The sequence below is a fragment of the Brassica oleracea genome, chromosome C6, assembly GCF_000695525.1.
Source record: "Brassica oleracea var. oleracea cultivar TO1000 chromosome C6, BOL, whole genome shotgun sequence".
NCBI lineage: Eukaryota > Viridiplantae > Streptophyta > Magnoliopsida > Brassicales > Brassicaceae > Brassica > Brassica oleracea.
Window position 1 is genome coordinate 33,872,444 of NC_027753.1, and position 23,738 is coordinate 33,896,181.

At 33.5% G+C, this 23,738-nt stretch overlaps 4 protein-coding genes and 2 long non-coding RNA genes across 7 annotated transcripts; 4 read left to right on the top strand and 2 right to left on the bottom strand.

The window, feature by feature from the left end:
• The first annotated feature begins 633 nt into the window (after positions 1–633).
• LOC106300742 (J domain-containing protein required for chloroplast accumulation response 1) lies at positions 634–3,779 on the top strand. Its single transcript, XM_013736950.1, has 5 exons — positions 634–856; positions 1,270–2,941; positions 3,020–3,133; positions 3,215–3,364; positions 3,468–3,779. Exons 2-5 carry the CDS (start codon positions 1,361–1,363, stop codon positions 3,600–3,602), a joined length of 1,980 nt encoding a protein of 659 aa, XP_013592404.1. The 5' UTR covers positions 634–856; positions 1,270–1,360; the 3' UTR covers positions 3,603–3,779.
• Positions 3,780–4,160: 381 nt separating this feature from the next.
• Positions 4,161–5,742, bottom strand: LOC106298653. 2 transcript variants are annotated; one of them, XM_013734794.1, is made up of 3 exons: positions 5,014–5,742; positions 4,829–4,926; positions 4,161–4,599 (listed from the first exon to the last, which is right to left on the bottom strand). In XM_013734794.1, exons 1-3 carry the CDS (start codon positions 5,357–5,359, stop codon positions 4,306–4,308), a joined length of 738 nt encoding a protein of 245 aa, XP_013590248.1. In that variant the 5' UTR covers positions 5,360–5,742; the 3' UTR covers positions 4,161–4,305. The 2 variants fall into 2 exon arrangements, with proteins under 2 accessions (XP_013590248.1, XP_013590247.1); XM_013734793.1 differs by having other exon boundaries at positions 4,829–4,935; positions 5,014–5,584.
• Positions 5,743–9,051: 3,309 nt separating this feature from the next.
• Positions 9,052–9,959, top strand: LOC106299765. The gene is made up of 4 exons (XR_001261865.1): positions 9,052–9,228; positions 9,344–9,416; positions 9,499–9,630; positions 9,743–9,959. It is a non-coding gene; the product is annotated as an uncharacterized LOC106299765 (long non-coding RNA).
• Positions 9,960–11,003: 1,044 nt separating this feature from the next.
• On the bottom strand, positions 11,004–15,084 carry LOC106298695 (floral homeotic protein APETALA 1 C). The gene is made up of 8 exons (XM_013734836.1): positions 14,730–15,084; positions 13,191–13,269; positions 13,025–13,089; positions 12,800–12,899; positions 12,544–12,585; positions 12,418–12,459; positions 11,681–11,835; positions 11,004–11,326 (listed from the first exon to the last, which is right to left on the bottom strand). Exons 1-8 carry the CDS (start codon positions 14,912–14,914, stop codon positions 11,224–11,226), a joined length of 771 nt encoding a protein of 256 aa, XP_013590290.1. The 5' UTR covers positions 14,915–15,084; the 3' UTR covers positions 11,004–11,223.
• A 4,087-nt stretch (positions 15,085–19,171) lies between these two features.
• LOC106298060 (transcription termination factor Rho-like) lies at positions 19,172–19,969 on the top strand. The gene has a single exon (XM_013734161.1). The coding sequence runs from the start codon at positions 19,172–19,174 to the stop codon at positions 19,967–19,969; it is 798 nt and encodes a 265-aa protein (XP_013589615.1).
• Positions 19,970–22,214: 2,245 nt separating this feature from the next.
• LOC106299473 lies at positions 22,215–23,139 on the top strand. The gene is made up of 2 exons (XR_001261784.1): positions 22,215–22,335; positions 22,891–23,139. It is a non-coding gene; the product is annotated as an uncharacterized LOC106299473 (long non-coding RNA).
• The last annotated feature ends 599 nt before the right edge of the window (positions 23,140–23,738 follow it).

Here is a 23,738-nt window from a genome sequence, read left to right on the forward strand (position 1 = left end):
TAACAATATTCAGTTAAAAAATTTATATTTTTTTTGGTAAAATTCATTTTTAAACCTTAGCTACTGATAAGTAAATATTTTGTAAATATATATTTAATAACTTTGGACATAACAAAACCTATAAAAGGCATAAAATATGGCCTTCCCCGAGTTCCTACTGAGTATAATGCATTTTATCAACCAAAAAAAATAATAATTTGACATATAGCACCTAATTTTTTTCAAACCTACATTATCACAAAAATCATCTAAGGTATACTGCACTGAAAACCAAGAAAAGAAGACTACATTGATATATAGCATCTCAATAATAATTTATTTTTAAAAATGAATATATGAATCAATGAAAGAAAGTATAATGAGTTTTTTCTTTATCAAATGAGGAACTTCAAAACAAATTTTGAAGTTTTCTAGGGACAATTAGCTTTATAAAATTCTACAATTCTAAGTATCTATATTAAAATTACTCAAAAATATTTGTATATAAATTTCCTCACTCGGGTCTTCAACCCAACTAAAATCATAACGAAATAGGGAAGACTTATGAACGTAAGAAAATTAATCCCATTCGGGGAAGGAAGAAAGACATATTTAAGTTGACATAGGTTTGACACTTGGTCAGAAAACAGACCAATCAAGCAACGATACCCATTTGTCTGATTCGGCCGTCAAGCTGTGCTAGGACTCGTTAAGCCACCACGTCTCTCCTGAGGTGCGAGGCACGCTTCATCTCAATCCCCCTTCTTCTTCTTTTCCCCATTTTTTCTCCCAAAAACTCTATTTTTATTTCAAATTAAAAAAATTAGGGTTCCGTTTAAGAAACTAAAATCCAATCTTCCGCCGTCGCAATCGAGTGGTAAGTTCAATTGCCTTCAAATCTCTGCTCACTTCGATCCTCGAATTCGTGGGTAGCTTTCAAAATCTCGTTTTTTGATTCAGTTTCCGTCGTCTGCTTCACGATAGATTAACCCTAAAAACCTAGATTAGGGTTTCAATTTCAGCCGCGAAGGTTCCAGAAAGTTAGCTTTAGGCCGATGATCGTGTTTCTAGAGTTCGTAGCGTGTGTACTGAATGGTTATCGATTTCACTTTGTTTTGAGTTGTTACCTTATGATAACGTTTAGCTAATCACAAGTGATTTTGATGATAGTGAGAAATCGATTTTTTGTTTCGCAATTTTGATGAATATTAGTGAAAATATGGTTTTGTGGAAATTGAATCTGGCTGCAGTGATATGTAATTGTTTTATTTTCATCTCTGCTTATAATAGGTGGGTTGAGTTATATGGATTCTCTGCAACTGCAACTGCAACTCTGACTAGTACTAAAAAAAACGGATGCTTTGAAACTTCGATACAAGCAATGGGAGAGCAACGTCAGCTTAGATCACGTTTTTGTAATAGAATGCAAACCAAAAGATGCAGTGCTAATGGCATAATGAACGAGTTTATTGTTGTAGACGATGATGAGGTCATCATTCTTGATTTTCCTGAGGCATCCAAAAAAGGCAAAGCCCCGGAGACATCAAGAGCCAGGGATGAGCCAGTTTTGCCGAGAGTGATTAGCATTGACGATGATGATGAGGATGAGGATACAGAGAATGTTCACAAAGATGGGAGTAGTTCAAGCCGTATGCACACATCGGTAGAAGTGGATGATGGTGATGATGATGATTGCCAATTCGTTCAAGAAAAGTGTGCTTCGTTTAGATTTACGAAGTGCAACCAGGCGACAATGCCCTCTTCTGGAACTCGATTTGGGTTAGATTCTGAATCTGAGAGTGAGTTTTCCGAGAGCGACTGTTCTGATTGTGAGATTTTAGAAGGTTCTCAGGGAGAGGTCCGGGAGCAGTGGGAGAAAGCTTTTTTGGAAAAAATGAAGAAAGCAGGTAAAGCTGGTCTGAGCGAGGAGGCTGGTCCTTCAAATCTCCGCTGTGACACTAACTTCAGGCCTGGTTTCGAGAGTAGAAATGAACAACATGATCAAACCTCTTCCTTCTTTACCGCAAGAAATGCACATAGGGGTAAAAGAACCTCTTCAACTTTCTTTGGAACCGAGAAGTCAGGTAAAGCTGGTCTGAGCGAGGAGGCTGGTCCTTCAAATTTCAGACCTGGTTGTGAGAGTGGAACTGATCAAGATCAACATGATCAAACAGCTTCCTTCTTTTCTGCAAAAAACTTTGATGGCTGTAAAGGAACCTATTCAACTTTCTTTGGAACCGAGAAATCAGGTAAAGCTGGTCTAAGTGAGGAGGCTGGTCTTTCAGATCTTCACTGTGGAAATAAGACTGAACAACATGATCAAGCAACTTCCTTCTTTACAGCAAGAAATCCAGATGGTCGGAAAGAAACCTCTTCTACTTTCTTTGGAACAGATAATCGAAATCCTAAGACATCTTTATTTGCCGAGCCTTCTTCACTGTCACCCGGAATACAAGTTGAGCATGAAAGGTCAAAATCACCTACAAGTGATTCTACATCGTCAAAAGAACAGAGAAAACAAAATAGTGTCAAAGAAGCTGAGAAACAGCCAGACACAGAGCCAGTTCAATGTGAAACTTCAGTGTGTTCCAAAGAGAATCAAAAGAAAAAGGGGTCCGAAGAGAATCAAAAGAGGAAGGCAGCAGAACATTCTTATACCAAGGAAGTTGTACAAGAAGAAGACGCCTCAAAATCGTCTCCGCCACACACTTCTGATGGGGATGGTGATACGCCACCTGTGCTTGGGGTAAGTAATGGAGCCAGATGTGAGGGTGGGATAGGTGAATCAAGGGAAACGATCATTGATCCTATCCCATCTACTAGCGAACCAGTGCAAAGTCTACAAGGTACAGCTCCTGAAATCGATGTCATGCTTAACAGAGAAATGTTGAAAGAGACAGATGAGTACAAGAAAGCACAAGAAGAAGAATGGGAGTCGAGGCAACGGCAGTTACAGCTCCAGGTTTGAACCACTCACTGCTCAAATTTGTGAAAGCTCCCATTTACACTCTTTTTCAGCATTCGTGTGGAATTATTGTAGGCAGAAGAAGCTCAGAGGCAACGTAAGAGAAGAAAGTTAGCGAACACGCGGCAGTTGGAGATGGAAAGAAGGCAAAAGGAGAGGGTAGAGGAAGTGAGAGAGACACAGAAGAAGGTTTACACTCTTCCTCAGTGGTCGCTCATGATTCTTGTGTTGATTTTGCTAACACAGACTTGCGTTCTTAAACTTGAGTAGGAGGAAGAAAGCATGAACATGAAGGAGAAAGTCCGCGCAGAAATAACCAAAACGCTTAAAGTTCTTGAACTCGGATGCTTCAACATGGCAGCTTTGCTTCGAGGCTTAGGGATTCCGGTTAAGGGTGGAATATCTCCTCCGCCACAAGAGGTTTGCTTGCAATCTCCCCCTACTGTTAGCTACACTCGTCAACTTGCCTTTGTGTATAATCATAGTACTGTAGATTGACGGAAACCAACAATTTTGAAATTAGGTACACGCAGCTTACAAACGTGCAGTTCTGAAGTTTCATCCGGACAGAGCTTCAGGAGGTGACATCAAACAGCAGGTCGAAGCAGAAGAAACATTCAAGCTTATTGCTCGGATGAAGGACAAATTTTTATCATAACATGAACCAAAAAAGATGGATGATTTTATAAAATCAGTTGTTTTTGTTTTTCGAAATTCCTGGAATGATATGATTCCGTGTAAATTCAGTTATCCAACAAAAAACCAAATTGTTGGTTTTAAAAAAAAAAACACTTGAAAGAATAGAACACCAATAATTGGTTGGTATTATCATTAACTCCTCTCCTGCCTTTGCCTAGTTGTCCAGATTTGAAAGCATGTTCTTGTTCTTGAAGGAAAGCCCAGGCTTTGCCATGTTTCGTTCAAGAACTTCGTAGATGAACAAATTTCGAGAATCTTTTGTACTTTTTAGTTGACATTTTGATTTTCTCCTTTTGTTTGTGTTTGAGTAACTTTAATAATACTTTATAATAGAGTTGAATTCTACTTATACTTTAGTTAAAACTTAAAATAATAAATAAAAAGTAAATGAGAATAAATCCATATTTTTATTACAGAGTGAAATATAGAATAGGATTGAAACATTTTTATTTCAAACTTTTTCTTTTTAATATGCACAAAAACATTATAACTATATTTTTTGGTAACAAATGAAATGTGAGAAATGATGGCAGAAGTAAACTACTATCACATAATTGCACACACAACTTCTCAACTATCATTAAAACGTAAAGGTTACAACTTACAGAAAGTAAAGGTCTATAAATTATTACGTGGATAAACAATACAAGTAAATAATAGTGTCATGCCAGAAGCCAGAAATCTTTGTGACGCTTAGTTGTAAGAGTGTATCCACCAACTTTCTTGCCTCTCTTGCGAACGGCAATAGCCATACAAGGAGCGTTGTTAATGCAATACTCTACGGTGTCGGTTTTGGTCAAGGGTCGGGTCTGTGAGGCCCATATCATTAGTAGTCGCCAAGTGGCATGCTGTTTCTTCTGGCCTAGAACTAGTAAGGACGCTCCACGTTCTCTTGCCTCCTTAACTATGGTCGAACCTTTCTCCTCACCTTGTACAACCACCATCTCTGTCTTCACCTAACTCAACAAATAATTGATTTATACCTTTTTTAGAAATTAATGTAGGAAAACTTGTTTAAGACACACAAAAGTATGGCCAAGAAGATACATATATATATATATATATATATATATATATATATATTATATATTGAACTTCTAACTTGTTTTCTTTTGTAATATATGGTACTTCTAACTTGTTTTCTTTTGTAATATATGGTATATGATGAAGAGACATATTACTAACCTCAGGTCTTTTTAGCTCACAAATGTTTCTCAAGGTTGAAACTTTTTGATAAGCTTTCGAAGCTGTATGTTTGTCACAAGTTTCTTCTCCTCCGGTGGCTAGAGCCCCTAGATAACAAATCATGCATAAATTTAAAATAAATAATAATAATCAATTTTGTGGGAAATTAGAAAAAGAAAATCGACCTGATTGAGAAGGTTTAGCTTTAAGAAAATGGAGAAGAAGGATGGAGTCTTGAGGCTGAGCACAATGGGAGAGAGTCCAAAGCAAAGCGTTCTTAGCCTCTGAGCAAGAATCAACCACAACCATTATGCTTCTTCCTTTTGTCTCTGCGGATGCATTTGGTGGTTCTTGGCTGCAGGTATGGTGGCTAGTAGTCGTCGGTGGTTGGACTCTTACATGAGCCCTTAATCTGTTTAGAAAGAACCCTTCTTTCTTCCCCATTCTCTTTCTCTCACTCTCTCTCTCAATCGTAGGACAATAAGATGATATAAGAAGGTGGAGAAAGTAAATGAAATTAAGAGCTATCATAATGTGTAATTATGATCCTGCTTTTGGTAGCTCCCCACATTTTAAATATACAGAAAACATCAATTTCTTTCATTTTGGAATCTTTAATTATATAATATTTTGAATATATAATATAGCACCGACATCCATGGATATAAATTTGTTGTGAATTTTGCAGTGACGAATTATGTGCACCAAGAAATTATCTTATATACATTTCTATGTTGAGAATTTAGTATAAAAAAAAAGAATTAAGTAAATTTATAAAACCACAACTGATAGTTAGGAGAAGCACATCTAATCTCTCATATAATAAAAAAAGATGTAGGCTACTCTTTGTTATTCTGTAATTCAGTACTTGTATAGAGAAGAGCCCCTGGTAAACAACAGCTTAAGAGTCAGAAAGAGATGTACATATTTCTACAAAGGCTCTCAGCCTTTTCAATTCTGTGATAACTTTTTTGCTTTGTGTTTGAACAATGATATATGAACTCTCTGGTTTATTATAAGAAGACATCAAGTGTTGCCGTGTTGGACCTTTTCTTCAACATGTTCATCAAGTCGTAGGTCCCAACACTTATTCTTGCCAACTGTTTACTGTCACTGACCATTTGATCTATAACATAAAAATAATAAATAGCAAATACTCAAAATGATGCCTTCATGAAAAAATATGTAAAAGCCTCTGATTTATTTATTTCAAACTATTCAGTTACTGATATAATATGCAATTTTTATTCATGGCACATACCTAAGTAAAATATACTATACTTTTAAACTATGGATGTTTCTCTTGCTCAGATTTTTCGTCAATCATATATAATTCAAATATATAGTCTCATTAGTTTAACAAACAATAGAAATCAGCAGCCAAATCAGTAACACTATATATTCTGCATCTTAAAAATTCCATCAAGAGGAGAAAGCGTACTCCTCTAAAAGGTTTAGTTCTTGCTCGGCTTGACTATCTCGGGACGCATCTCAAGTGTCCTGGGCACTACTGGTATGCTCAAAGACCCAGGGATGAGAGAATGCTATTGAGTTAAAACATTCTACTTTGTACTCATCTTTGTTGAACATTTTACTAGCCATTTCCATCTTCTGTAATTGAGAGAAATAGTAAGTTTCATTTTTTCGCTAAGTTTCGTTCCGTTAGAGAATCTCCAAAAGAAACTCTATAACTCTAAATATAGAGTTTTTTGCTCTCCAAAAAGAACTTTAAATTTGAAGTTTTGAAAAGTGAAACTCTAAATATAGAGTTTCACTCTTCAAAACTTCAAATTTGAAGTTTTATCTTTTTATTTGCATTTTGGTCCTTACAATTATACATCATATTTATAATTCTTAAATATTTTTTTGTTTATTGTTTTATTCCTTAAAACTTTTATATCTCATAAATATTTCAAATTTGTTTTATAAATTTAAGTTTTACACATAAAATTAAATAAAAATTTTAAAACAAGATTTATAATATTTTAAAAGTAGAATTAAACAACAAGAATATTACAAAAAACCATAATAAAAACTTATTAAAAAGACACATGAAGACATAATTATTACTCAAATTTAAATATTAAAACAACACTAATAGTCTGGTAAATTTGCTCCAGAACCTCCTAAATCTCCAAAATGCTACCCAAACAAATTTCGTGTAACCGAAGATGATTGTTGTTGTTGCTCTTGACGTCTTTTTCGTACGATTCTTTCTTGTTCAGATCGAATGTATTCACGAATATTAACATTATCGATAGAAGCTAAGTTTTTTAGCAATATTTTATTTTCCTCTTTTACTTCTTTGAAAGCTAACTTTTTTTGCTTCATTTTGCAGTCGTAATTCAATCATCTCATGACCTTTTTGCCTGCTTGTTTTACTTTCGTTTAAAAGATCAAGGATTTTTTCGTTTGATGATATCAAACTATCAGCGGGTATATTATGAGGATATCCAATTTCAACAATTTTTGGCTCGTAATCTACAAATAAAAAATAAAGAGAATTAATTCTTACTTCGAAATGCACTAGTTGATCATATATGGGAGCATTACGGAAATAATTTTATGGAATAATGTAGTATTTGCTTGCAGTTTAATATTTAATTATGTACTTTTATTTATAATTTTATATCTTAGTGTAAAATTTTTTTAATTAATATTTCTGTAATATTTATATATATGTACTAGTTATTTTAGAAGTTTTATGAATTTACATCAACTATGACAAATATAAGGATCATAGTGTAAAATATAAATAATTTTGAAGTTAGGTTTGAAGTTTTACTTTTGGAGAAGAACACATTGAAATTTTAAAAATGGAGTTTTAGAAACTTCAAAATAGAGTTCTTTTTTGGAGATACTCTTAGTAAATTTTTTAGAGTTTGTCTAGCGAGCGTTTATTAATTTGGAAAGTTTTTACTAGCAGATTGATATCAAACACTACAAGTGAATACTGAAATTAACATTTAGTGTGCTTTTAAATACGCCCTACTTTTAAAGCAGAAATTTAATTTATTAATTAGGTAGCGGGCTTATCTTCTCCACCTTGCGAAGAAGTAAATTTGTAGTTAACAATTATTTGCCATGATAGTATATATAACCACCATAATTATCTTTCCTTTTTGCCCTTTGAAACCAACTTCTATCTTCCTTTTTCGTGTGATTATCATATTGGTTACAAACTGATGATTAATTTTTAAAGAAGATTATAAGAAAAAAAAATTAAACTCTTCAAATAATTTATAACTTTTTGACTTTTCTGTTATTTAAGAAATAAAAACAGATATACACGATAAACGATTTTGCCATTTTGGTGGTTTAGTGTACTGTAAAATGAAGAAAATAATTCAACATTCTACAAAACAGTCAAACAACCAAAACTCTTTCGGTATATGCCATGTCACAAAAATATGTCCACAAAAATCTCCCCGATACCTTGTGCTACTCTTCAAAGAATCTTTAAAGTTTGTTGCTTTTTCTCATCATACGCGGAATTTATCGGTCTTCCGCTTCTCGCTTCGGAACTGGAATCGGAATCGAAACCTCATAGAAGCTTACAGAATCTCGCTTCCAAAACGCTTCTGAAATATTATCTTTAAAACACGTTGGAAACTTACGGTTCCGTTTTGGAATTACGGTTCCGTTTTGGAATTACGCTTCCGTTTTAAAAAAAACACAATGTCTTATATCAATAAAAATATAAAATTATAGTTTTTAATTTATATAATCCAAATTTTAATAGTATTGAATAGAGAGAATAAAAATATACAAATATTAAAATTAATACTATACATTATCTTTATGCATTGAATTTTTTTTTAAAGATAAATCATATATTCAAATATATTATGTCAATTAATTATAAAGTATTAAAAATAATTAATATAATAATTTATTTTAAATTTAGTGTATGTGTATTTCACATTTTAATATAAAATTATTTCAAAATTATTATAAATGAATAAATGCTTTAATTTAAATTTAAATCATATAATTTTTAATTCTAGATTTTTTTAAAAAAATCTTTTATATGTAAAGCTGGATACAATTGACATTTATATATATGGATACGCTTCTAGCACGTACCAACTTCCTAATTTTTTTAGAAATCTCGCTTCTTCGCTTCGATACACTTTCGCTCCCACGTACCCGCTTCCGTTTCCATGTAAGATAACTCATGCTTAATTGATTCTTTTTCGTTCGGCTCCTCTGTTTTTCTCCATTGCCCTGTCTTTTCTCTGCTTTCTTGCGTGATTTTAAGTATAACCCTAAATCTTTGTTTTCATTATCGGTGACCCTCCATTACTTTGCTGTCTTCGAGTTCTGGAGCAAGGTGGTGAATCTCGTAACGTCTTCAGAACCAGTGCCTTTAGCCAATAAGCAATAACTTTCTCCTCAAGGTATCTCCACATTATAAACCCTACTTTCCTTTTCTAGTTTCTTTACTTTTCTCTCAAAAAACCTATAGAAAATTGCAAAAGTACTCGAAAGCTAACAACTTTGTTGTTGATCCAGCACGAGCAACTATCTCAATACCTGAAAATAAGGGAAGATGAAGAAGACGACGTTTGTTCCACATGTTTCCATGGTAAAACAAAGAATATAAAAAAACTGTACAAAATTGATTAAAAAACTTTGATTTAAAAGATTGGTTGTGTGGGTTAATTCAGTTCATATTATGACTGGAGACAGAGTACACTGAGGATAATCCGAAGATAGTTCTGCAATGTGGACATATCTTTCACCTTGCCTTCATCTATGAATGGATGGAGAGAAGTAAAGCTTGTCCCTTCTGTTCCAAGGTTTTATATATTCGATGACATTGTTGGTTATGTCTATCTTTTGATGTACTTTTTGTTTTTGGTAAATTATATTTCGGTTTTGATGTAAATATTTTTTTTGTAATTTTCACAGAAAATGCTTTTCTTGGAGGGTGAAATTACAGATCAGCTGGAATAACGAGAAGAGATATCCTTGGATTCTTTGCGGCTGAAATTTTTCTTTGTAAACAATTATTTCTTAATTTATGTTGTAACTATTCTTTTATATTCTTTGGAACTTCCACCAGATTCTTTGTTGGCTTGTTACCTGATGTTTTATGGATATGGGATACAATCCATTTGCGATAAAGGCTAGGAGTTGGGGAAAATATATACATTTATAAATGTTAGCTTATTTGACCAAAAAAAGGTATGTTTCTTTTATTTTCCATATTACAGTTACTACTACCACATTTTTAAATGGTGACCAAGACTATTCGTACCTTTAAGGAACAAATTTGTTCTATATTCCTCTAAAATAAAAAGAACGAAGAAGAATACAAAGGAAAAACTATTCTTTATAAATAGTAAAAAAATTTAGGAATAATGAAGAATACATTATTCATTTTCATTCCTTGCCACCGGTTACACCTTTGTATGTATTGAAGTCTTTGATAAGTTTCCAACCAAAGGGATGATGGAAGAAAGGATAAAACAGCTTACAGTCTAACACTACTCGTTTCCATCGAATGTTTTTTAGTGCTACAGTCACGTAGCTTGTCTTCTATTGATGGAGATAATTATAATGAATACGTACGGATTTTATCCACAGGAGTCACGGGGCATTGACAAAAACTGAAAGAAAAGGTAGTGACTATTGAGAATTTGGAATCAAATATAACCTGTGTGCATCCAAGATATGCTCGTATGAAGTGAGGTTGTTATATGTGTGCGTTCCGCAGTCATGAAGCGAGTACCATTTATGAGTATGACCCGTTTATCTTCACAAACTCATCATTGGCCCATGGATCTTATTGTCAATATGGAAAACCTATAAGCCCATTCCGTATGCATAAGATACGACGCGAGGTTGGTTTTCTTTCTCTTTATCAGCTTGTAACTGCCTAACTGGACATGATGATTATTATGTTAGTAATGTGGTTATTCTGATCATTGGCAATTTGGCACAACAGTGATCATTACTAATGTGGCTACATCCATTTGCTCCGCCTACTCTGATTCCATTTTAACCTATCGAAGTTGTTTATGCTATAATAATAGTAGTCTAAACTGTAAGATGTGGATGACATCATTAGAAACCTATGTGGGAAGGAAAAGGAGGCAAACATAAATTTGGATATACAGCAAATTGTCCTTTTTAAAATTTAATTTTTTTATATTTGACAATAATTCCAAAGCTAATAAAAATAAAATTCAATATATTACAATTTTTGCCACATACTAGAACCAAAAACTTACAAAGAGAAAAGGAGGTTGCCAATTTATATATATGATATAAGAACATGGACCTTGCCAAAATATATTAATTGGATAGAAAGAAGCTAGCCAAAATATACTATGCGTCTAATTATTTTTATTATTGATGATTATATATATATATATATGGGAATTGCTTCATGCCGCAAAGCAGCCAAGGTTGCAGTTGTAAACGGGTTCAAGAGATAAATCAAGGTCGTTCCTCCTCATTGCCATTGGATCTTCTTCTTGATACAGGCCACTGCATTCACATTCATATGCAAATATGATTAGAATTCACTTAACGACATACGTGCATTAAAAATCATATGTTTCGTCTTAAAATTGGTAAAAGTCCATATTGAAATATCGAAGAGAGTCATTAATCTAACAAAATGGAGCTGATTCCACAACCATTCCAATAAAATACAAGTCTGTTCGTTTGACGACCACCGCATTAACATACGTTAATACGTGAATCGTCTTCGTAGAGTGTACTAATATAATTCACAACTTGGGCATCTAACCATCACTAACACCGAAACTATAACTTCACCGGAATGGCTAAATATGTAAACTTGAAAGTAAGAGGAGCGAATTAGTAAATTTTAAGTACCCCATGTTGAGAAAAGGAGATGGCTGATGAGAGAGCATGTATGGATGCTGGATTTGATGCTGCTGCGGGGGCGGCGGCGAAGGCATATTTTGGCCATGGTTCTGCTGGTCCCATTGCTCTTGTTGTGCCATAAGAACCTTTTCCCTCTCCTTGATCTGACAAGTCTCAGTTTAACACACCAATTTGTTACCAACTTGTTCCATGCCATATTACATCATTATCATCATCATCAATTTTCAGAGCGACGACTTCATAATCAATAGATATGTGCATCAGATGTAACTACATTTTGATCTTTGGTTACACCTAGTTCCTTGCACTCATGCAATAAACTACTATTATGCATTTATTAAATATATATCTACTCAAACTATTTTTTAACTGCTTCCAAAAATTGGAGCTTAATATTTTTTTTAATTAGTACTGGCTATATTCTCATACCCTATATATAGATGAGCAAGTAGAATAAGATGAGAGGTACGAAGTTTTCAATCTGAAAGACAACCTTAAAACTAAATGGGCAAAGGCCATCTATGTACAGGCGCCTGATGATGATATCAATCAATAGACTATGTAAATACAACTATTTTCTATCAATGGTGTCGAAGCTAAGTGTAGAAATGAAGATTTCGTTGTCGTAGGAATAGCTTGGCCTGAAGTGTGGAGTAAAACAGTAGAAGCTAATAATAATGTAATGGAACACATGTTGACCAAATATAAATAATGACAAATGTCACCTGTTTAGAAAGCATGCTGTTTTGTTCTTGTATCGCCTTCTCCTGTCATTTCCAAAACGGCAAGATTGTTAGCTCCCCAATACTTGTTACTGTATGTAAACTACGTTTGAAAGGGTTTTTACATACCTTTCTTTGGAGCTCATTGACGGAGTCGTACATAAGTTGGTTCTGCATAAAAACACATCACATAAACATTCCATTACTTTACTTTGATCAGTAAAATGAATCTTATAACAACACAACATCATTTCTTTCTAAAATCTGAAAAGTCATACATTTGAAATTAACCTCTAAATATATCTACGTGATTTAAATTTTTTAATAACTAACAAATAAAATAGGCATCCGATCCGTATATTTGTTGAAGAAATAGGAGTCATACTTTTCTAGATCGGATGTGCTTAAGGGCAGTGTCAAGCTGCTGTTCCAGATTCTGGAGCTCTTTAGGGCTCATTGCTTGCAAGTCTTCCCCAAGATAGTGCCTGGATTATAATAATTACAGTGCATTTTTCTGTTAGTTAATAGTATAATGTATCCATGCATTTTAACGTACATTAATGCTACCCGTTTCCTATTTCATTTGTGCATATATGATGCAAGTATGTACCTCTGGTTTCTCTCCAAAAGCTCAATCTTAGCCTTAAGCCTGTTGTACTCCATTGACCAGTTCGTCTGTGTCTCAAAAGGTTTAATACAGATATATTTCAGATATACTGAAAGAGATATTTATATATAGTGTATGTCACTTAGCTAATGGAGAGATATTGATTTACATTGACGTCGGACTCAGGTGCAATAAGCTGTCTCTCCGCGTAAGAGTACCTCTCATAGCGTTCCAGTATCTTCTCCATACTGTTCAATTCACAGAAGTATGGGTTAGTTTCATATCATCAACCATTTATTATCATATATATATATATATGAGCATAGTTATCAATGGAAATCAATCAAATTATCATAGATACAACAGCGTGATAAGCTCGAGTTTTCATGATAATTTTGGAAATTCTAGCTAGAACTTAAATGATGGATGCTTACTGCCTTAAACCAATTTCCTAGATCAAATCCTGATATCTATGATTCCTCTATAAGAAAATAGTAACAATCACAACCCAACACTTTTAGCTTAGAGTTCTAATTGCGTTTTTAAGTTTGTTAAAATTCTGTACAGGAAAACCTTGTTAGACATGACAAGTTATTATAAAATATTATAATATGGTCAAATCATCAATTTACGAATGTAGTTTTGTACAGAATAGGGATAAAACTTTTTTAAAAGAAAGAACAGCTAGTTGCTCAAAAAAAAAAAAAAAGAGCAGCTGTTGTCTGTTGGAGCTAAATTTGACCATTGGTAAGAAGCCGAACATAGGATTAAGTTGATTCTTTTCGTCGATCCCCAGAGGTCAAAGACTCCCTACTCAGATTTGACATCCTTATTTTCAGTTGGTAAGATTAAATATAACAAAAGCAACTACGTTTAATACTAGGGAAATTGGAGCGTAATTAGCCCTTAATACTACGGTGTCTTAAAGTATGAGTCTGAAAACCGACTAATTAAACATTTTTTTCTTAGATTTGCAAATCTTGAAAACACAGCTTGGAGAATAAACGATTCAAAAATGAGTTTAGGGCTGAAAAAACCCTAGCCCAGATATTAAAGATTCATTATTTTCCCTTTTATATAATATCTATTTACTATTTAGTAAGCAGCTTTTTCATATCACATATCTTAGGCTTATATATAGTCCATTTGCAAAATTGTTTTTTCAAAAAGCAACATTACGTGTATTTGATGTCAATTTCCTAGCTAAGACCAAGTGAAATTAAACTTTTTTTTTCTTACCTTCGCTTTAATTCAAACTAGATTTGAAATTTTTTGAAAGGCATAGCTAGGAGAACAAGCAATTCATGATGAGTTTAGGGCTTAAAAACCCTAGCTCAGAAAATAAAAATTTATCCTTCTATATGCTCTCAGTTAAGAAGAAATTATGCATATATATATATGTGTGTGTCCAGGTCAAAAGTATATTAAACTTCGTGTTCTAGGGCTAAATACTCACTTAAAGCCCTAAAGTTTAGATTTTTTATTAGTACAATACAAAGTAATAAACAATTGTTTGACAGCAATTAATAGATCGAGTAGAGAACCAAAGATATCTAACTAGTTATATTCCAAATCAAATGAAAACCATAGAAAATACCTAAAATGAGAGCAGTAGTTGTTAATTAGGGCAAATCAAGTAGTGAACTTAAGAAAAACATGAGACAATTTTAGTAATTAAAGATATTTGTTTCTTAAATGAGAAAGTTACCAAGAATCAGTGGAGTACTCAAAGAGTTTCCCCTTATGGGAGAAGACAACAAGGGCAACTTCAGCATCACAGAGAACAGAGATCTCATGAGCTTTCTTGAAAAGACCAGCTCTTCTTTTGGAGAATGTCACTTGTCTATTGATCTTGTTCTCTATCCTCTTCAGTTGAACCCTACCCCTCCCCATTTTGATCCCTTTTTAAGAAACTATTATTTCTTTTAAAAGAGCCAAACAAAACAAGAAACTACGAGAAGAGAGATAAAGAAGAGCCCAGGCTTTGGTATGATCCAATTAGGAAAGTTTTTCTTTCTTTCCTTTATTATAAGGATTGTGTTTGAGTCTCGGGATCGATCTTCTTTCTCTCTTTATTTATGGAGAGATTTGGGTAAGAGCGGTTTTAGGGAAAGCTAACACTGGTTTTTCTTTTTACAAAAACCAGAGTGGTTTTATTTGTGTCGACTTCTTATTGGCGTATGTACTAGTTTCGGGTCCACGTTTTCTAGATTGAAAAATATGTATATATTTTATTTATTATCGACGTCTCGTGAAGAGAGAAGTAACATTGTACGGACCACTGGACCTTCCCAAGTGTCACCTTCGCTTTGCATTGACGGCGGAGATTTCTCTGTAGATATACGAAACAAAATCTGGACGAACAAAAATACATTCTCAGTTTCTCTTTAGTTGAATTTAGCTATATTAATATATTTATATTTAATGTTCAGCGGTAACAGTGAAGTACAAATAGACCTCTCTTTTCTGGCCATAGATGTTTTCGGTAGAGTTGAGAACCAAATGACAATTGTGTAACGTATTGCGTTCACGAATTTATACGCAGGATTTAAGGAAATAGTGGGTCGAACAATAATGATTATAAAAGCCCAATAAAGTTTATTTTGTGAAGCATTGTATAGTATGTACGGTGTAGTTCTAATTAAACTGTAGATGATCTAGAATTACTCTTTATTGACAAAAAAACAGTTTCAAATTATTATTATTAGGCTAATCATTGAGGGTATAAGTTATAACCTACGATGCAAATGATTTTGAGTTTCATCTATCCGTATACACATGGTTTATTATTCATATGACACAAGCTTTGTGCATCTCCCAAAACATGAAAAGATGTTTCAAACCAATATTACCTTTCTGTAAATGTGGAATGTGGTGACCAACGATTGTTTCGAATATGATTTTAATTGTTTCAAATGTCAACTTATTGATGAGACAATCATATCCTATAAATATAAACTTTTTGAGATTGTGTTAAAAAGGAAAATAGTTGATCAGCAAAAATAACCCTAAAATAAATTAAGAATGTTATATTTGTTTGTTTTAATTAGGCCTCTGATTCTAAAGATATATTAGGATTTCATACACATACTTGTAAGAAAGTTATAACAAGCAACTTCATTTACCTGATATCAAAATACTGTACTTGAAGGTAGTATTTAATCGAACTTTGTAGATTTCATATTTTTCTTTTTTCATAGCAGATATGAAAAATCAGCATCTATATATGATCATATATACAGAAATGATCGTAGTTATAAAACCAAATTTTATCATGTACATCTTGAGTTCTGTTAAAAAAAAAAATCATGTACATCTTGAGATTTGAAGTGATGCACGAGTTACAGGAAAAGAGCATAGAGCCTCATTTGATGATAGTTTACTATATATGTGAATGATATATATGTATATGGAGATAATGAGCAAAAGTAGTAAGCAACAAAAGGAAAAGTATAAACACAACAAATTAAGCAAAACTAAAAGAATCTAAGCTCGTGGCCTAAGGACAACGTCGCAATACTACCCATTATCTTCTCCTTTCTTTACATCTCCACCCTTCTTTTATCCCATTTAGTATCCATTTCTACTCTTTTTTCAGTTCATTAATTACGTATACAGTAACATATTATATATCTACTAATCTACTAATAATAGCAATTCCAATTAATTCAAAAGGTTGTGAATTCTATTTATGTTGAAAGGTTGTGTCTTTTCAACAATTAAAAGTTGTGTCTTTTTATTTAAAATAACCATTTATATTGAAAGAATGTGACCATTTATATTGAAAAGTTGTGACTCTTCGTATAAGTATTATTACAAAAAGACACAACCTTTTAATTTAAAAGATGTGACTCTTCAAACAAATTTTTGAAAATCTATAAATAGTCCAATGTCCATGTCTTCTCAAAGTATAATTTTCACTAATCAAATAAAATGGTGAAGAAAAAAAAACAATTAATAATAGCAAACCCAAACAATGTTGAAAAGTTGTGTGTTTTATAGGAATTTTATTTCTTGTTAAAAGTTGTGTCTTTTCATTATATACTAAGATATGTCCTTTCGTTTCAAGAGTTATGTATTAGTTAGTATTTAAATTAAAAAGATGTAATTATTTAAATGAAAAATTGTGACTATTCATATAAGTATCATTTCAAAAACACCACCTTTAAACTGGAAAAAATGTGACTATTCATATAAGTATCATTTCAAAAACACCACCTTTAAACTGGAAAAAATGTGACTATTCATCTATATGAAAGTTGCATCTCTTAATTTTTTATATGAAAGTTTTATTTATTAGTATTGAGATGAAAAATTATGTCTTTTCGTTTTTATTTTGCTCATATCTATTTATTAATATTTGCAATTGTTTTATTTCTAAAAATCAGTGTATTGATTAATATGAAAATTTGAATCTCTTAAGTTTTATACATAAAAGTTGCATCTCTTAAATGTTTTACATAAAAAAACCCAAACAATGTTGAAAAATTGTGTATTTTTATAGAAATTTTATTTATTGTTAAAGTTGTGTCTTTTCGTTATTTGTTTCGAGAGTTGTGCATTAGTTAAAATTTCATTGTAAAATATGTAATTATTTAAATGAAAAGTTGTGACTATTCATATTTCTATAATTTCAAAATAATTACATTTAAATTTGAAAAGATGTGACTATTTAAATCGAAAAGTTGTGACTATTCATATTAGTATCATTTCAAAATAAATTTGATTTTGTAACTAGCTGACGTATAAAAAAATAACAACTTTTAAATCGAAAGATGTGACTATTCATATATATGAATAAAGTAAAAACAAAAGACATAAATTTTCATTTCAATACTAATAAAAATAACTTTTCATAAAAAAACTTAAGAGACACAATTTTCATATTAACAATGATTAAAAAAATTATAAATATTCACGTGGTGTCATCAACGAAGAGGTACAAATGTGTTGTGATTTAAGAGATATGAACGCATCATAATCTAAGAGGTATGAACGTGTTGTGATCCAAGAGGTACAAACATATTATGATCCAAGGAGTATGAACCTTTTGTGACTGAAAGGATGTGAATGTATTTTGACCGAAAATATACAAAACGGTCGTGACCGAAAGGCTGCCAATGATCATAAACGAAAAAGTGCGAATGGATCTTGACCGAAAGGATGTGAAATTAATCTTGACTGAAAGGATGGGAACAGATCTTGATCGTGACCAAAAGGGTGCAAATGGGTTTGACCGAAAGGGTGCAAATGATCGTGATCGAAAGGTTGCAAATGGATCGTGACCGAAAAATTACAAACAGGTCGTGACCAAAGGGTGCAAATGGTCGTGATTGAAAGGTTGCGAATGGGTTGTAACCGAAAAAGTGTAAACAGGTCATGACCAAAAAAAGGTGTGAACGGGTCGTAACCGAAAGGGTGTGAACGATTTGTTACCGAAAAAGTGTGAATGGGTCTTGACTGAAAAGGTGCGAACGAGTCGTAACCAAAGGTGTGTCACTGTCAATGGATCATGACCAAAGAGGTAAGAATGGATCGTTACTGAAAATGTGCGAACGAAACATCACCGAGAGATTGCTAGAGGTCAACCATGATGTTGGTAATATAAAAGTATGATCTTTTCTGGCCAACATAAAAAGTCTATTTAAAACAACTACAAATATTTATGAAGTATTAATATATAGATATGAGTAAAAGTAAAAACAAAAAAAAATTCATCTCAATACTAATAAATACAAAAAAAATTCATTTTCATATTAACACTGATTAAAAATTATTAATATTTATATAGTGTCATCAATAGAGAGGTATAAATATGTTGTAATTTAAGAGATATGAATGTGTCATAATCTAAGAGGTACGAACATGCTATGAACCAAGAGGTGCAAACGTATCATGATCCAAGGGGTGCGAAAGTGTTGTGACTGAAAGGGTGTGAATGTATTATGACCAAAAATGTACATAAGGATCGTGACCGAAAGGCTGTGAACTGTTATAAACGAAAGGGTGCAAACGGTTCTTGACCGAAAGGATGTGAAATTAATCATAACCGAAAAGATGCGAATGGATCTTGATCATGACAAAATGGTACAAATGTGTTATGACCGAAAGCGTGCAAATGGGTTATGACCGAAAGCGTGCAAATAGGTTATGATCGAAAGGGTGCAAATAGGTTATGATCGAAAGGGTGCAAATGGTCGTGATCGAAAGGGTGCAAATGGTCGTGACCGAAAGGCTGCGAATGGTCGTGACCGAAAGGCTGCGAATGGTCGTGACCGGAAGGCTGCGAATGGTCGTGACCGGAAGGCTGCGAATGGTCGTGACCGGAAGGCTGCGAATGGTCGTGACCGGAAGGCTGCGAATGGTCGTGACCGGAAGGCTGCGAATGGTCGTGACCGGAAGGCTGCGAATGGTCGTGACCGGAAGGCTGCGAATGGTCGTGACCGGAAGGCTGCGAATGGTCGTGACCGGAAGGCTGCGAATGGTCGTGACCGGAAGGCTGCGAATGGTCGTGACCGGAAGGCTGCGAATGGTCGTGACCGGAAGGCTGCGAATGGTCGTGACCGGAAGGCTGCGAATGGTCGTGACCGGAAGGCTGCGAATGGTCGTGACCGGAAGGCTGCGAATGGTCGTGACCGGAAGGCTGCGAATGGTCGTGACCGGAAGGCTGCGAATGGTCGTGACCGGAAGGCTGCGAATGGTCGTGACCGGAAGGCTGCGAATGGTCGTGACCGGAAGGCTGCGAATGGTCGTGACCGGAAGGCTGCGAATGGTCGTGACCGGAAGGCTGCGAATGGTCGTGACCGGAAGGCTGCGAATGGTCGTGACCGGAAGGCTGCGAATGGTCGTGACCGGAAGGCTGCGAATGGTCGTGACCGGAAGGCTGCGAATGGTCGTGACCGGAAGGCTGCGAATGGTCGTGACCGAAAGGTTGCGAATGGATCGTGACCGAAAAATTGCAAACGGGTCATGACCAAAGGGTGCAAATGGTCGTGACCGAAAGATTGCAAATGGGTTGTAACAAAAAAATGCAAATGTGTCGTGACCAAAAGGAGTAAACTGATCGTAACCGTATGAGTGTGAACGGATCGTAACTGAAAGAACGTGAATGGATCGTGAATGAAAGGGTGCAAACGAGTCGTATCCAAAGGAGTGCCAATGAATCATGACCGAAGAGGTAAGAATGGAACGTGACTGAAAAATTGCGAACGAGACATCACTGAGAGAATGTTAAAGGTCAACCATGGTGATGGTGATATAAGAGTATGACCTATCCAAATTAGAATATATCATTTTTTTAATATTTCTTAGATTTTGCATGTTTTTACCCATCCGAAAATTTTTTTGTCTTATGGTCAACCATGGTGGTGGTGATATAAGAGTATGACCTATCCAAATTAGAATATATCATTTTTTTAATATTTCTTAGATTTTGCATGTTTTTACCCATCCGAAAATTTTTTTGTCTTATGGTCAACCATGGTGGTGGTGATATAAGAGTATGACTTTTTCTCGACAACATAAAAAGTCTATCCAAATTAGAATATATATCATTTTCTTAATATTTCTTAGATTTTGCATGTTTTTACCCATCCGAAAATTTTTTTGTCTTATGGTCAACCATGGTGGTGGTGATATAAGAGTATGACTTTTTCTCGACAACATAAAAAGTCTATCCAAATTAGAATATATATCATTTTCTTAATATTTCTTAGATTTTGCCTGTTTTTACCCATCCAGAAACTTTTTGTCTTATGGATCTCAATTTCAATTTACTCCCTTTCGTTCACGCCATTTACACTTTTTCGGTCATGACACATTCATACCTTCGGTCAAAGCACATTCGTCCACCCCTTGGAACAAGTTCATACCTCTTGAATCACATCATGTTTGTATCCCTTAGTTCGTACCTTTTAGGTTATGAATCGTTCGTACTTTTTCGTTGACAACACAACCGTCTAACGTAAACGATACATTTTTTATTTAAAAAGATTTTTTTGTTTAATAAGAGATTTTATTTATTTATTATAAATTGATATAGTTTAAAATTTTAGAGTAACTTACCTAAAACAATAAAAAATGTATAATTTTATTAATATTGATGTATTTGTATTTTAGTTGTAATTTAAAATTATAGAATATACATTTTTAATATTATCTATAAATAAATATAAACACATATGTTCTACGTTTTGACATGAGAATTTTTTTGAAAATAAAATTATTTTTATATAATATATAAATTATAATATGATATGTTTATTTATAAAAAATGAGTTCCCACGCAATATCGCATGTGTTCCTTGCCTAGTATATACAATATCTCCACTAAACCGTATCTTCGACTCCAAATACATAAGAACAATTAGTTTTCATCGGAGAAGGTAATATATATCTTCAGAGTTGTAAATATTAGTCATACATTCGAAGTAGTTTTGAATGGTATAACGCATAAAACCGTAATATAGTCTTTATAAATTGGATACCAAGAATTGTCATCGATGAATGATACCTGTGTTCACGAGAGTTGTGAGGTTGCTTCGTATCTTACTGGATTTTAGGAAATGGTTCGGCGAAGTGTATGATCCTTTTTTCTGTCAAACTTTTAATTCCATATAAATATGATAAAGGTTTGTAACTTGTTACAAAAGGGTTAAATCAGCTAGGGTAAGCCTTGGACAAAAAGAATATACAAACAAGGATAGCCTAAAACAAAGGTCAGAAGCAGAGTTATTCGTGCCTCAATCAACAGAGCATGAGATTCATGAAATTTTTCCTGTTCCTCCTGCCCAAAATAACATCACGGACATGTCTGTCGATGAGTTTAAAGGTAGATTCCGGTGTTGCCATGACTCCCTCACAGAGGCGTGCTTAAGGTGTAACCAAAAAGGCTTTTGCCTCACGCCCCCAAAATATATAGATTTTTTAGGGCCCCATAATTCCAAAAATCTGGTGTAGCATAGTGGTTTTAGGCAAAAAATTTAGTTAACAAGCTATATTATCATGAGAAGTTTGAACTTCCAAAATTGTTTTTCAATACTTTTGTCAGAAAAAAGTTAATTTTGTTTTATTGTCAACTTTCCAAAATTAAAAAGGAAAATCTCTTTCGTTTTATCAAAATTCCTAAATAGAAAGGGAATAAAAATAGCAACTACTTTATACATTATCATCTATATATATTCTTAAGTTGTATGTATAATTTATTTCTCACGCATTATCCCACCATCTTTCTTCTTGGTTCCTTGTTGTGTGCTTCTGTCAACAAGCAGAGTGTCTCTTTTTATTTAATCATCACTGTCTCTTCTTGTATTAAGGTATATATTTCTTCCTGTACCACGTAGTGCTAATTCTTCTAGTTCTTAATTTTTGCTGCTAATTTATTTTTTAAAACAATTTATATATTGTTATACTAGTGCTGATTGTTTTATAGTTGTGCTGCTAATTTTTCTAGTTCTTAATTTTTGCTGCTAATTTATTTTTTAAAACAATTTATATATTGTTATACTAGTGCTGATTGTTTTATAGTTGTGCTGCTAATTTTTCTAGTTCTTAATTTTTGCTACTAATTTATTTTTGGTTAAAAAACCCCATTTTTTATATTTGCCTCAAGCCCTTGTAGACCTTCACACGGCACTGCTCCCTCACGAAGCCTTTTATTTCTCTCCTGCCCATGATTCTGGTGTATGATATTTGCATTCATGTTAATTCCCGATTTTGTAGAAATACGTTAATTTTAGGTTAGTACATAGTACTCAAATATTTACACGGATTAGTTTCAAACTCAAGAGTTCTGAGAAACTATAATATACGGAGGATATTGAATTTTCAAATAATGTGAAACATTAAATACAGTTAATTCAATTGTGTAGACCGGACAATGATCATAAGACGGGGGAAAGGATGACGTGGGAACTCAAAATGTCAAGAAGAAATGAATGAAGGCAAAGCTGTCTTCGTTATTAGGTCTCTATCAAAGAGCAAGTTGGGGTTCTATCCAGCCACATCAAATGTTCCAATTAATGTACACATCATTAGATTTTAGCCCCACCATCTATATATCATGTATATGTATCTTTTTCTGATAAACTGGGTATCCGGCGGGGGGAAAGCCCAACTAATTTACTCCGGGGGATTTGTCCATCAGTGTCAGACAGACCTGGTTACTCGTGCAATGGGAATTAGATGGTTATATGTATCTTTTTAAGTTCTCAATTCTAAAAATAAAAACATAAACTGAACATTAAAGTTTTTGCTAGACAAACAATGTTAGTGTTATGTCAGAATTTTTTTAACGTATAACTTATGAAATCTTTTATCAGGTTTTTTTGTTCTGTTAATTAGAAACTGCGCTTTATAATAAGAAACATTTATCTACTACGTTCAAACGAAAATAATTATAGATGCAGAAGTACATATGTTGATGCTATCTTCTAACCACCACGTTCATATCTCTCTTTTCTCTGTATACATTCATAAATAAATATATATCTTAAGAACTCGAAATGAAGCAAGAAGGTACTGCACGTAAGTGCTAGGTAGCAAAAGAATTAGAGTTTTCAGTTATTTTAGTTTCTTCAATGTTACAAAAGAACTTAATATTCAGGAACGTGAGCTTTGTTTGGATTAGTAGGCTTTGGATACTTTTACCAAACCCCAAACTGTATCAAGCGGCCGCTTAAAACCGAATGTATAATTTAAACAATACTTACAAAATTGT

Excerpts from the sequence above, each read along its gene's own strand:
- LOC106300742 (XM_013736950.1), top strand. The coding sequence starts at position 1,361 with ATGGGAGAGCAACGTCAGCTTAGATCACGTTTTTGTAATAGAATGCAA. Across the intron at positions 2,942-3,019 it reads AACGGCAGTTACAGCTCCAG|GCAGAAGAAGCTCAGAGGCA; the intron begins GTTTGAACCACT and ends GAATTATTGTAG. Across the intron at positions 3,134-3,214 it reads TGAGAGAGACACAGAAGAAG|GAGGAAGAAAGCATGAACAT; the intron begins GTTTACACTCTT and ends AAACTTGAGTAG.
- LOC106298653 (XM_013734793.1), bottom strand. The coding sequence starts at position 5,359 with ATGATAGCTCTTAATTTCATTTACTTTCTCCACCTTCTTATATCATCT. Across the intron at positions 4,936-5,013 it reads AGCTAAACCTTCTCAATCAG|GGGCTCTAGCCACCGGAGGA; the intron begins GTCGATTTTCTT and ends TTTGTTATCTAG. Across the intron at positions 4,600-4,828 it reads GTGAGCTAAAAAGACCTGAG|GTGAAGACAGAGATGGTGGT; the intron begins GTTAGTAATATG and ends TTGTTGAGTTAG.
- LOC106298060 (XM_013734161.1), top strand. The coding sequence starts at position 19,172 with ATGATCGAAAGGGTGCAAATAGGTTATGATCGAAAGGGTGCAAATGGT.
- LOC106298695 (XM_013734836.1), bottom strand. The coding sequence starts at position 14,914 with ATGGGGAGGGGTAGGGTTCAACTGAAGAGGATAGAGAACAAGATCAAT. Across the intron at positions 13,090-13,190 it reads CACCTGAGTCCGACGTCAAT|ACGAACTGGTCAATGGAGTA; the intron begins GTAAATCAATAT and ends TTTGAGACACAG. Across the intron at positions 12,460-12,543 it reads TCAATGAGCTCCAAAGAAAG|GAGAAGGCGATACAAGAACA; the intron begins GTATGTAAAAAC and ends TGGAAATGACAG.